This window comes from Typopeltis vanoorti, chromosome 6 (genome assembly GCF_054136105.1).
Source record: "Typopeltis vanoorti isolate ZY-2024b chromosome 6, IOZ_Tvanoo_1.0, whole genome shotgun sequence".
NCBI lineage: Eukaryota > Metazoa > Arthropoda > Arachnida > Uropygi > Thelyphonidae > Typopeltis > Typopeltis vanoorti.
The window spans coordinates 38623765-38637966 of NC_143554.1; the positions used below are offsets into that span (position 1 = coordinate 38623765).

The 14202-nt window shown below is 34.2% G+C and overlaps 1 protein-coding gene across 1 annotated transcript in view; it reads left to right on the plus strand.

Moving 5' to 3' along the window:
• Positions 1–14202, plus strand: part of LOC150105390 (neprilysin-1-like) — a 236076-nt gene that overhangs the window by 147804 nt on the left and 74070 nt on the right. Inside the window, exons 8-10 of the mRNA XM_090393948.1 lie at positions 2377–2562; positions 12604–12711; positions 13002–13138. Of these exons, the coding sequence (XP_090250074.1) occupies positions 2377–2562; positions 12604–12711; positions 13002–13138 (431 nt within the window). The remainder of the gene's footprint in view (positions 1–2376; positions 2563–12603; positions 12712–13001; positions 13139–14202) is intronic.

Sequence of the window (14202 nt, forward strand, 5' to 3'; positions counted from 1 at the left end):
CTTTCTAATTTTCAATCTATTTTTTTTTTAATTCCAACATGGTTTCCACAGCGTCTCAAAAGAAAACCGAACCAAAAAAAAAAAAAAAAAGAAAAATTATAGAAGGAAGAAGATTGTTCAACGAAAAGTGGACAGACGACTAGTTTTTTGAGAGGCAAATACTAAGGCAATCTGCTTAATTTGTAGAGAATTTGCGCCAGTTTTCAAAGACTACAATTTGAAAAGGCATTACACGCAAAAACATACTGCGAAATTTAGAGCATATCAAGGTATGCGTCGTAAAGACAAAATAGCGGAATTGAAAAAAGTCTATCATCTCAACAAAGTTTTTTTAAAAAAAAATAACAACTGAAGCGGATTCTATCGTAAAAGCTAGTTATGTGGTTGCAAACTTGATAGCAAAAAAAAAAAAAAAATCAAAACCGTATGCCGATGGTGAGTTTATTAAGCAATGTATGGAAAGCGTGGCAGATATAAATTGCCCTGATAAAAAATGGGATTTTTCTAAAATCAGTTTGTCTCACCAGACTATAGCCAGGCGAATTGATGAAATAGGAAAATCTGTCGAAAAAGGTTTGGAGAGTAGAGCTGCTAATTTTAAATTTTATGCTTTTGCGATAGACGAAAGTACTGATGCTACTAATACAGCTCAATTGGCAATTTTTATTAGAGGTATTGATGACGAATATAATATCACTGAAGAAATGGCTTCTTTAGTGCCATTAAAAGACAAAACTAAATCAAAAGATTTATACGAAGCAGTGAAAAATACGTTAAAGCGATTTTCTTTGTCCATTGTGAACATATCTGGTATAGCTACTGATGGCGCCCCGGCGATGATAGGTAAAAGAGATGGACTTGTAAAATTAATAGAAGACGATGCAATTGCATAAGGGCCAAGGGATTGAATCATCGCCAATTCCAGGAATTCCTTAAATTTATGGATGCTGACTATGGGGACATAAATTATTTTTCGGAAGTAAGATGGTTAAGTCGAGGTAAAATGTTGAAAAGATTTTATGATTTGCGAAATGAAATCAAGTCGTTTATGGAATCAAAAACAAAATTTGTGCCAGAACTTGACGATGAAAACTGGCTCACAGATTTGACATTTTTAGTAGACTTGACCGCTCATTTAAATTAGTTAAACATGCGTCTTGAAAGTGAAAACAAACTGATCAATACAATGTTTCAAACTATAAGAGCGTTCGAAATGAAACTGAAAAACTATGGCAATCTCAAATTAAGGCAAACAATTTTATGCATTTCGACACGTTGGCTAAACACGGTCCTGTGAACAACGAAAAATATGCAGCCTTGCTTTTCTATTTGATCCAGGAATTTGAGAAGAGGTTTCAAGATTTCCGGAAAAAACATCAATCTTTTGATATGTTTGCGACTCCATTTTTTCATGGAGTCGACATAAACATATTACCTGCCAATTTTCAAATGGAATGCATAGAGCTACAATCGGACATTCAACTTAAAGAAACATTTAATCATGTCTCTTTACTGGACTTCTATAAGCTATATCTTCCCAGAGAAAAATATCCCTCGCTTCACAATCATGCCTTATTCATGTCATCGCTATTTGGAAGCACCTATATTTGTGAGCAGCTATTTTCAAGGATAAAGCACACGAAGAATAAAACTAGAACTAAAATATCTGATTAGCACCTTGAGAATTGCAACTCACTGAGAATTGCAACTACCTCCATCGAACCAAATATCGAAGCATTAGTGTCTCAAAAACAATGTCAAACATCTCACTAATTTCATGTTGCTGTCTTGTCTTTTACTTTTATAATAAAAAATTCACGAATTAATGAAGTTTAAATTACTTAAATATGTTAACTATACATTCTACGTTTTTTTGCTCATCAGCTATCGTTAGTGTATTTTATGTGTGGCCCAAAACAACTCGTCTTCTTCCAATGTGGCCCAGGGAAGCTAAAAGGTTGGACACCCCTGCTCTAAAGCATACGGCTCTTTAGAGGAGAGAATTTCTTAATCCGTTATAGAAGATCTGAAGCAATATTAGAGTGCTGCATTATTACGTACTGTTTTATCATTTTTTTTTCACCAATGACTTGTTGTTGAAATGTCAAGTCTAGAAGACAAACAACGTGAGAGTGGTTTTCAAAGAGGAAACCATTCATGATGAGAGACCTCCTAAACATCCGAAGGGAGAAAATTCGAAAACAGAATTATCGCCCTACAATTATAGAACAGAAAGTATTTTATATTAACTGTGAATTCCAGTTTATGTTGCACATCTTTTTCATATCACGGTAAGTACTGCAGAGCGTATCCCAACTTACCAATACTAAGTCACCTGAAATATATTTGCTGATGTTCTAATTGCTTTCTTCGCAGGTATATTCTGGCGCTCCTATTCTCAATACCCAGTACTACATAAACAACACAGATCCAGAATACGCTCGGTATCTGAGATTGTATCGTGAGTTAATAGCAGAAACTGTGAGGTTGTTGGGTGCTGACGAACATACGGCTCGCAAAGACGTAGAAAACCTTATAGAATTTGAAGTGGCCTTTGCCAATGTAAGTTTACTGCTGTATTATTCATTGTAATTTTCCTCTCTCTTTAAGTAAAATGTTCCCATGTAAGTAATTTTCATTGGTTTATCCCGCGGCTGGAGAAATATATACATTCTGTTCGAAGTGGAAACTAAAAGTTTTTGGAGTTCTGCCTTACTCACTGTTTGAAAGCAGGACGTTAATTGTGTAATATAAAACTATGCAAATAACTGATTCTTCGATGATTGCAAATACAGTGGAACTTCGGTTGTCGAACGCCTCTGTTCTCGAACTATTCGGTTCCCGAACATATCTTCCGAACAAAAAACGCCCCGGTTTCCGAACAGAATTTCGGTTCCCGAACAGGCAAACGGCAACCACGTGCTACGCGTGCTGAGCCGTAAGGCGGGAAAGCGTCAGTTACGCGGCTGCCTTCGTTAAGTGCAGACATTTGCTCGAATTTGCAGTGAGTTTTGTTGATTTTTCTTTGTGCTTTTTTTTCCATAAATTATTATTAATTAAGCCACCATGGGACCGCAGAAGAATAGTGATAGCAGCAAAGCGAAAAGAAAAGTTCTTACAACCACGATAGAGATGAAAAAAGAAATCGAATCCAAACATGAAAATGGCGTTCGTGTCTCGAATCTTGCTATGCAGTTCGGTATGGCGAAATCAACGATATGTACAATACTCAAAAATAAATAAACAAAAAAATAAAATAAAATAAAAAATAAGTAATGTTTTTTTGGAAGGGGACTCCCCTTACGCCCTCCTTCCACTTACGCCATCCTCCAACTCTCCTCCGTATGTATAGTTAAAGTGAAGTTAAATTTTCGTTATTATTTTATTTATTTATTGCGTTTATTCTTTTTATGCATTTTCATTATGTTTGTATACGATCTTATGTATGAAGTACTGTTGGAAAGGTTTAAATAAACAGTCATCTGGGGTTCGGGAACGGATTAATCCATTTTACATTAATTCTTATGGGAAAATGGTTTCAGTTTTCGAACAGTTCGGTTTCCAAACAGCCGTCGGGAACGAATTAAGTTCGACAATCGAGGTTCCACTGTACTGTACTAACAACGCCTGACGATCCACTATTGCAGCTTTTGGTGATGCGAGCTCTTGTTGCTTAACTTCAGCGCGTTGGATTTATAGAGGTCATTCAATGAGATTCAGGTTACGAGAACATGCATCAAATACTGTAGAAGACAAAAAGGTTAATCATGCCTCTCAGGAAGAAATTTACTAGGATCTCTGATTCGGTTTAGGCTGACTGTTTGAATAACACGCAGTTCTAATATGCGATGTGAGCATGCCTTCCTCCTCCCCTTATGAGTGAGTACAAGGATAAAGCAGGTGATGCTTCAAAATACGATCCTCCTGCCTTCCCCTTGAACACTTAAATAAATATCACGACATTCATTCTTAATATCCAACACACGGATTAATCTAATCATTTGAATTTTTTTTTTGTTCTGTAAGGCTTTAATTTTCTTAAACACCTTCATAATTATCTTTTAATTAACAAATGATTTATCCTGTTTATATTTGTCAGATCTTTAAGCATAAGAATCATGATTACTTAAGAATGATAATTATTAAATATAACTATTAACATATGCTAACTATTAAATTTGAAAAACATGTAAATTTATCATTGAAAATTAAAAATAATGAAAATGAACTTGGATTCACCGAAATCTGTTACATCATATTTCGATCTGTACATCTAACAGTAATATTTGTGTTATATGTGTAGAAATACATGCTTACATTCGGAAAAACGCACTAACCATAAGCAAGAAAATCAGGTCAAGGTAAGGTACACGTAATACTAGAAACTGGTTCAAAGTCAAATATTTTCAAATAACTCAGAGTCACTCAGATGTTTTTGATTTTTGAAGAAGCTTGGTATGGGCCACTGAATTTAGAATCCTTCATGCTGATATACGTAAACATCACTTTTGCGCAGCGAATATGCAAAATACACGTGCTTCACCACATGTTCTAGGCAACTATTTAAGTTCGTTTCTGATCACTAATCGCCAATACTACCAATTACAATGGGGAAAAAACAAATGATCTTTCAGAGTTCGATAAAAGCACTTATTGTGGGTGCCCGTCTGGCTGAAGCCACGATTTTGAAAACAGCAGAACTGACTGGTTTTTCAACAGATGAGATATTCCGGACAGTCAGTGGGAAAATAACCCACATTGCTTGTCTGAGAGGCGTAACTGTGGTTTAAAACAGTCTGTCAGAAAGGATATTGCTGTTGCCTGAGAAGGCTTATGCGGACAAACAGAACTTCCTGTGTGCAGCAATTGACGGAAACATTTAATGAAGACTGTTCCCGACCCGTATCTCACTGAACTATGCGCCAACTGAAGAGAATCGGTAATGGTAATCACATGGCTACACGTAAAATAAACGTTTTCAGTTCAGAAGGAGAAGCTTATTTTGTTTAAACTCCTGTTTACTCGTATTCTTTGGTATTATTATTTTTGCTAGGCTTTAAGTAATAGGGAAACTTCTCAACCTAAAATGAAAGTTATTTGTCTCATGTACATTTATGAGATTCATGAAATGTTTTTCTTAACACATGCTAAAATGTCACCTATCTGTGATCTTTTAATCACAGAGCGACAGCAACAATTAATTATTTTTATCAGATTTTAATCATTAATCATAAATTAGCAGTGGCAGCCTCACCAATAGGATACCTATCGTGATGCTAGTCACTTGGCATAGGGAAACACATATTATTTTCAAGTCTCAACGAAGTCCAAACCGACAGAAAACATGGAAAACGACCGCAAACTGGAAAAGGTTAAGAAACTTTGGAAAATGAAAAATGTGGTGAAATATGCTACATGGAACATTAGAAGCATAGCACATAAAGAAGAATAATTAGATAAAATTTTAAATGACGAAAATACAGAAATTGCAGTTCTAACAGAAACAAAAAAGAAACTTAAAGGAACAAAAGAAATAGCTAACTACGATATCATATATAGTGGAGTGGACAAACAAATACATGCAAAAGCTGGTGTAATGATTCGGATCCATAAATCAATTAAAGCAAACATAACTCATTATACATACTGGAATGTAAGAATATTAGAAGTGCGATTAAAATTAAATAAAGAAAATTTAACAGTTGTTGGAGTGTATGCCCCTGAAGAAGGAAAAGAAGAAGAAAACGATTACTTTTACAAAGCGTTACAAGGAATATATGAAAAATTAAATAAAACAGACCATATAATTATAGCCAGAGATCTTAATGCCAGAATAGGAATGAAAAAAATTAACAATATACAAAAATTTGGAGAATCAACAGTAAACAAAAATGGAAAGTGACTCATTGATTATACAATATATAATAATTTAAAAATAATGAATACATTTTACAAACATAAAAATATACATAAACATACGTGGTGTGCAAGAGGACAAAACTCAATAATAGACTACTTTATAGAAATGAAAAAGCAGCAAACCTCTTCCTAGACGTTAAAGTTAGAAGAGGGCTAGAAATTGACACAGATCACTATTCAGGCAAAACTAAGATTTCCACCAAACTGGCTACAAAAAATACAAAAAATAAACAAACTAGAGAAACAAAATCTAATTACAAAGTAAGAAAGTACTAAATGATTCAAGTATAAGAAATTTATACCAATAGAGGATTAATAACTACTTGGAAAAATTACAAGAAAATGAAGACATTGAGAAAGAATGGAATAATATAAAAGAAATTATCGCATCAACAGCATATGAAAGTCTAGGAACACACAAAAAATATCACAAAAATAAAAAAATTACATATATGGGACAATGAAATAAAAACAATAATTGAAAATAAAAAGCTGGCTTTTAAAAGATGGTTAAGCAGCAAAAAACAAGAGGATGAAATTGAATATAAAAACGAAGAGCAATAGCCAAAAGAGAAACCAGAAAGAGACACAGAGAAAGCCGAGAAAAATTTGTATCATATCTAGAAAATGCCATATATACAAAATAAGACCCAGTGCGTACAAAATACTAAAACACATGAATGCAGATATAAAAAAAATTGCGAATATAAATTGTGAAATAGATGTATAGGAATTCTTGGATTACTTTACAGATCTTTGGACGGATAATACTCGCATCAAAAATAATTACACCAGAAATTTACAAAATTTACTTAAATGATATGATAACAATGAAAGAATTAAAGGACAACCTAAATAAAATAAAAAAATGGCAAATCAGCAGGGGAAGATGGGATAAATTCCGAACTGTATAAATTTGTTGGAAAAAAATTTCATCAAAGATTACTAAAATTTTTAAATGAAATATATACAAATGGACAAATACCAATAGAATGGAATACAAACATAGTAATACCACTATTTAAAAAAGGAGATAAAACAAAACCTGCTGACTACAGAGATATTAGTTTATTCAATACATGCTAAAAATATATAGTAGAATACTTAATGAAAAACTAAAAATATACAGTGAGAATATATTATTAGAATGTCAAAATGGATTTAGAAAAGACGCTCTGCAATGCATGCAGCTTTCTGTTTAAAACTACTTATAGAAAAAAGAAGAGAATTTAATTTGTAAACTCATCTTTTGTTTATAGATTACGAAAAAGCATTTGACAAAGTAAAAAGATATATACTGTTTGATGTATTTCAAAGAATAAGTATACTTAATATTTTACTACGTGCAATAATGAATATATATAAAGATAATGAAATAAAAATAAGATAAATGAAAAGTTGTCTGAAAAAAATTTATAAACCCAGGAGTAAGACAGGGATGTCCTCTGTCTCCAACACTTTTCAATATTTACATTAATGAACCTTAAACAATCAATAAATTTCCTGGAATAACAAAATAAATGCGCTATTATTTTCAGATGATCAGGTAATAATATCAGATAAGGAAGACAATTTACAAAGAGCAACATATAATTTAAACATTATAGTAGAACAGTTTGGAATGAAAATTTCCATAGATGAAACTAAACAATGGCATTTTGTGGACAAACTCCAGTTAGAAGCAAAATAGTTATTAATAATAAAATAATAGAACAGATAAATACTTTCAGTTATCTTGGGGGGGGAGGGATATCATATGAAGGAGAAAAAGACATAAAATTAGAAACTTCAAAATTTTTACAGATTATAGGCCTGATAAATAGAACACTCAACCCAAATATAGTACAAAAAGGAACACGCTTGAAAATATACAAACTTTAGCAGTGTCCACATTATTATATGGCAGTGAAATTTGGGCAATAGACAAGCAAGATAAACAAAGAATAAAAACAAGTGAAATGAGATTTATGAGAAGAACTGCAAAACACACATTATTAGATCAAAAAAGGAACGAAGACATTTTAAACGAACTAAAAACAAAATCAAACAATTATAAACAAAAATGGATTGAACATGTAAACCAATGCCAACACCCGACATCCTAAACAAATACTAAAATATAAGTCAATTGGAAAGAGAAGGCAGGGTAGACCTCAAAAAAGGATATTGGATGGATAATGAGACTGGAACAGACCAATATGGTCTATACCCGTAATTAGTGTTATGATGATGATGACTTTGTTAGCAACATTAAACAGATTGAAAATGACGTTTTTAAATAGTAGTAGATGATTTTCATATCCGTCCAAATTTCTACTCTGTTTATGGAAGACCTGAAGGGTTTGAAAAATAATATTTAATAGTGTAAATAAGCAACGTTGTTAACGTGCTATAGGTTTTCAGCTTATCTTGTGTGTGTGTGTGTGTGTGTGTGACAGTCTATACTGCTTGGAAAGAAGTCAACGGACATCATAATATGAGGAACAAATAGCTATGGCGCCCACCTTAATAAGATTTAGAACCTCCTTTCGCTGCAATGACTGCAGCAATCCTACAGGGCATCCTTTACATAAGCGACAAGTACGATAGCGATCAATGGCAATTTTTGGACCATTCTTCCTGGACGCATGTAATGAGGTCCTAAACTGTTGTTTGGCGAGCATCCTTTGACATCACCCGACGCTCCACTTCATACCACAGATATTCAATACGGTTGAGATCACGACTCTTCGGAAGCCAGTTTGGAGACCTGTTCAATTCCACAAACCGTGCAGTTACAGCAGCCTTATGACACGGTACATTGTCATGCTGAAAGAGACAACTTTTCATTTCCGTAGAAATGCCCCAGGAAGCATTGCATTGTGCAGAATGTTCAATTACCTCTTGGAGTTCAATGTTCGTTGCAAATTTCATAGTTGGGTAACGCACTTTGGTAAGAGACGATCACCGGGCATCCGCCATACCCACACCTGTCCATCTGCTCGGGTGTAGCCTGAATCGTCGCTCCATAACACAGTTATTCAAGCTTCCACGTCCCACTGTGCACGCTCTTTGGAGTTGAAGACGACTCTCCATGGTGGTTTGAATAATGTGTGGCTTTCATATTGCGTTTCTACCATGAAAACCCATGTTGTAAGCCTTGGTTTTGAATGATTTTGTGAAGATTTATTTTCCAGTTGATGCCGAGAACTCCGCATTCAACGTGCCGATGAGTGTGATGAGTCGTCTACTGCACGTAGTACTTGCAGTGAACTCTCTGCGCTTCCATCTCAGTATAGTATCACTGACTGTTAACATAACATGGCCCAATTTGTCAAGAGTTTGCCGAACAGATAGACATGAAACATAGCATCCTATCACAACGCCTCTTTCAAACTCTATCAGTTCCCTTCTCGCAGCCATTTCACCCGAAGACAGCTGCGCTGAATTGGGAGCATCACATACCAGCTGCAAACACGTAACTTGCTGTATGGCACGATGCGCCTTGCTCATGGAGGTGTCCGTTGACTTCTTTCCAAGCAGTGTATGTTAAGCATTCAGAGTGGATATGGTTGTTTGATATTCTCCTAGCCCAAAACAATTTGTGAGAGACTATTGCCGATAGTCAGCGCTATTGCATCACTTGCTGCCAGAATCTGACTGGCGAAGAATCAAGATTTTTGACAGCCAAATTAAATAAAAAATCAAAAAAAATTTCAAATGACTATTGAAATTAGAACATTTAAAAGAATGAAGAAACTAATTTTTACAGCAAAAGATCCTAGACAGTTCAGGGTTTTCTGGTAACACAGCGAAGATATACATGCAAGTATGAAGGAATAAAGGGAGGTGAGTAAAAGAGTGCAGCTAATTATTCATGTGTCTCGAAGTAGTTAAGGCTGCAAGGCGTATGTTTCCCTTCATTGCTTGCGTTTTCCAGCTAATTTTTCCATTGTGTTGAGAGGTGTTCAATATTTCGCAAGCTGTTTCCACACAGCAGTTTAGTTCAGCGTGTGTCCATCCTATAATTTTATTGTTTTATATTGTTAAGATATCACATTATTTTTAAAGTGCTTGCCACTTCGTGAGACATCCATGTTGATATACTGCTGCTTTCCCTACAGTTTCTTTCATTATTATATTATTTATTTTTATGTACGAGGGTGCTCTCAAAAATTCTAAACCTTACAATGAAAAAACGAATTTATAATTTCAAAATTATTTTTAGTTTTCAACATAATCTCCCTTAAGACTAATGCATTTATTCCAGCGATGCTCGAGCGTCATTATCCCGTCCATGTAGTGGTTCTCAGTAAGATTTGCAAAATATCAGCTGCAATCACTTCTTGATTCGAAGAAAAACGCTGACCACCTAGGAAGATTTTTAGTTTTGGGAAAGAAAGAAGTTAGGAGCCAAATCTGGGGAATAGGGTGGATGTTCCAACAATTCATAGCGCAGATCTCTTAATTTTCCCATTGCCAAAACACCTTTGTGAGCAGGTGCATTGTCCTGATGAAAGATGATTTTTTTCTTCTGCAAACTGGATTGTTTCTCACGTTTTTCTGGTCACATTAAAAATCGGAATAATATTCCCGGGTTATTGTTATACCCGTTTCAAGATAATTAATAAACAAACTTTAGCATCTCAAAATACCGATGCCATGATCTTTCCTGCTGATGGAACCGACTTTGTCTTCTTTGGCACTGAACAACAGGCTTCTGTCCACTGTTTTGACTGCTGTTTGGATTCTGGTGTGTAACGGTGAATCCAAGTGTCATTAATAATAATAAATTGATGTTATTCGATGCACAAAATCAGTTTTATTCTCGTTAAAACGCTTCAAGCACTGTTCAGAGATTTTCATGCGAGTGCATTTTTGATCTGCTGTGAGCAAGCGCCGCACCCATCTTGCCGCAAAGCTTTTTCATTTGCAATTTTTCATGTAAAGTATATCCTACATGTTCTTGAAATGCCTATAGTCTCATCAATTTCACTCAATTTGACTCGCCGATCATCTAATACCATATCGTGCACTTGATCAATGATTTCTGGCTTTGTTACACTTTTTGGACGTCCTTCAACTGGCTGGTACGGCCACGTTTAAACTCGGCAGCCCATTTCTTAATTGTCGAAAACGAAGGAGAAGAGTGCCTATAAACTTTTATGAACTTCGAATGAATTTCTTTTGGCGTTAAACTTTCTTTTACAAGGAATTTTATTTCCGCACGATACTCAATTTTATCCATTTTAAGGGACACAGACAACACTTCAGACAGCTGTGTAAAACAAACTACTTGATAGAATGACTTGCAATTTCACATGGATGCTTATGACAAATATACTAACTTAGAAAAAAAAATCTTGCCGATAGTGTTGCCGTCTATGATCGAGACCAAGAACCTTTCAGAACTGCATTTCAGAACTTTTCTGACATTCTGGACTTTCTTTCCGTTTCAACTATCAGTTCATTTTCCCGTTTAAAAAATGGTCCACACAAAAATATAATTTAGCGAAAATACAAAATCTTTAGACTGACGTTCTAGTCGAACTTATACTAGAAATAATATGATCCCATTATTAATTAGATAAAGTTTCATGTTAGTATCTTATTTAATCGGCTATCGCTCAATAACTATTTCTCTCGTAAACTTTCTTTTTAAATTACTAGGAGTTACTGAAGTGACAAAATATTTTTTTGATCATGTCATCATTATTATCATGCCTATCAATGATTTAGGCCTAGAATGGCCTCTCCTGGCCTTAGAAGTCAACGTTGAATCTCTTGTTTGATCATGTGAACACGTTTATGCGAGCAAAATCTTCAACTTGGACAGTAACTGTGCTAAATACAGACAAACAAGTGTCTATGTTTGAATAGCAGTTGATGAACCTAAGAGAGCTCTAAGCTAATAATTGAGTAGCATTAGAAAATGATATGCATATATACAACATAGATTTGACTCTAAGCTAATAATTGAGTAGCATTAGAAAATGATATGCATATATGCACATATATATTTGACTTTATAATGTGCACTAAGTCTTGAAATCATATTGACAAAGGATGTCGTTAACATTCGATAGAAACAACTGTTAGTGCTGTTTGTTCATACAGAACCTGATTACCAATAAGTATATAATATATATATATATATATATATATATATATATATATATCGTACAGGTTCCAGCGGGCACTCACTTACCACACACACATATTCTTAAATGAAAAACGCTAATTAAAACCACGTTCATTCACTGCATTCCGTGACGCTAAATGCCGAACATACTCCATTAAAAATCTTAGATTATATTTAACTTTTCTTTGTCTTTAATTACTTAATATTCTCCCTCCCTCCTTTTTTTTCACTTTAATCTTTACAGTATCTTACACAAGTTCAATAGTTCTCGAAGTGTAATTTGCTTGAGAAGCAAAGTCATAATACTTATTATTTAAGATAATCCTATTATATCTGTATTAATTGCTGTAGGTTTTTTTTTAAAAATTCTTATTCTAATTCTCTTGAAAGTAATGTTATCGCTCAGGATGTGAGAGATGATATACAACACTAAAAACTGTAAGTTTTAAAACTGGGTTTGTAATAACAGAAAAAGTATAATCAAAAAGCGATTATTTCCTTTTTGGCAAAATAGAATATTCGAATACGTTATATGCACTAAAATATATTTGGTTTAATCCTAGCTGACGCAAGAGGAGGCATATGAAGCTTCAAACGACACAAATCCTCTTGATGACGATTTTGTTTTTAATAAGGTGAACGTTTCGATGCTGGAAGAAATGGTGCCAGAGGTAAGTGACCATTATTCATCTATTAAAGCGTGCGTGTACTTGAACTAGAAAATTTAGAGAAAAAAAATACAGTCCTGTTATCGTATGGAAAACAGTTTCTTTTACGAACAGCAATAGCATTTGTAATTTCTAATATAGGAGATAAAATAATCAGTGAGTTGGTAACTTGGAATCACCGAAGCGTTGTAAATGTGTAGCGCGTTCTGTCTAATCTCTTTCCCAGTGTTAAGCACGTGCATGTTCCTTCTTTTAAGGATGACCTTAACGTTTGTTTTTTTTTTCTTCTGCAGATTAAATGGAGCGTCTTACTCGACTATGTTTTTGACTCTGTCGGAGTTTCTATCGATCAAGTCGATCTCAATATCGTTGTTCATTGTGAAAAGTACTTACGCCATCTAGTGGCACTTCTGAATGATACAGCCCCAAGGTAAGTTATGTTTCAAATCTATGTTAGATGTCATCATTGAAAAGATTTGATGTATGCAGGAACGGTTTCATGAGGAGTCAACTATCCCTTTGAAAAGAGTGCATATTAGTGAACAAAAAAAAAGGAGGGGATATATTTATAAACTAATCGAAAGCTGTCATTAAGTTAACTCAATTCAACTATTTTAAAAGCACTTCAGTAAATAAAAGAAAATGCCATTTCAATAAACTTTATAATCAAAGTTCTTTACTGTGCTGGATTTTGACGGTTTTAATCTGGCTGTAACGGCAGAGCAGTGGACAAGACAGGTTTCAACGTAATACAACTTTGAAACTGGTGAGAGAAATAAGTGCCGCATCACAACACATTTCGTCGTTTCCTTGAACTTTTTATTAGTACACAACACAATTATATTGGCATATAATGATACAAAAATTTAAGAAGTCTGTCATTTAATATATATGACAATATTTTCAAAGAATTTTAAAAAAATACTCACAAATACTGCAAGTCAAATTTAGATAATAGTGACAGTAATTCGTCTTTTGTCTAATGAATCTCATTCAAAATACATATGAATTTCGTATTCTTTCTTGGCAAGTTTCACGTTTTCACTGTTAAAAAAATTCTGTTTAATTAACAATTATAAAGAAAGAAAAAAACTATCTCGCAAAAGATTCAGCCAACAGACGTATAACATGTTCACATCACACCTATAACTCTCCTAATGTTAAGTCTAAATCGCTGATGAAAATTGCCGACGTTATCACAATAATTATCTAATTTCCTGTGCCTGCGTAAATTTTTGGCAACTTTTCTGATTGTAATGCTACAATTCCAGAAGAAAGCCCAATTATGGGTTCAATTCTGGTCGCCAGCTAGAGGACTCCTTTTTTTTTTTTTTTCAGTTGAACGAGAGGTAGCCGATGTTTGATACAGAAAACATCGCCCTTAAACTCGGAATCCATACTGTCTACAGATAACAATGCAAATTTGGACATAAGATTACGAGATGACAGCAGGTGCTGTCGTACTCTCTTCCCACTGTTCAAAATAAACCGTAT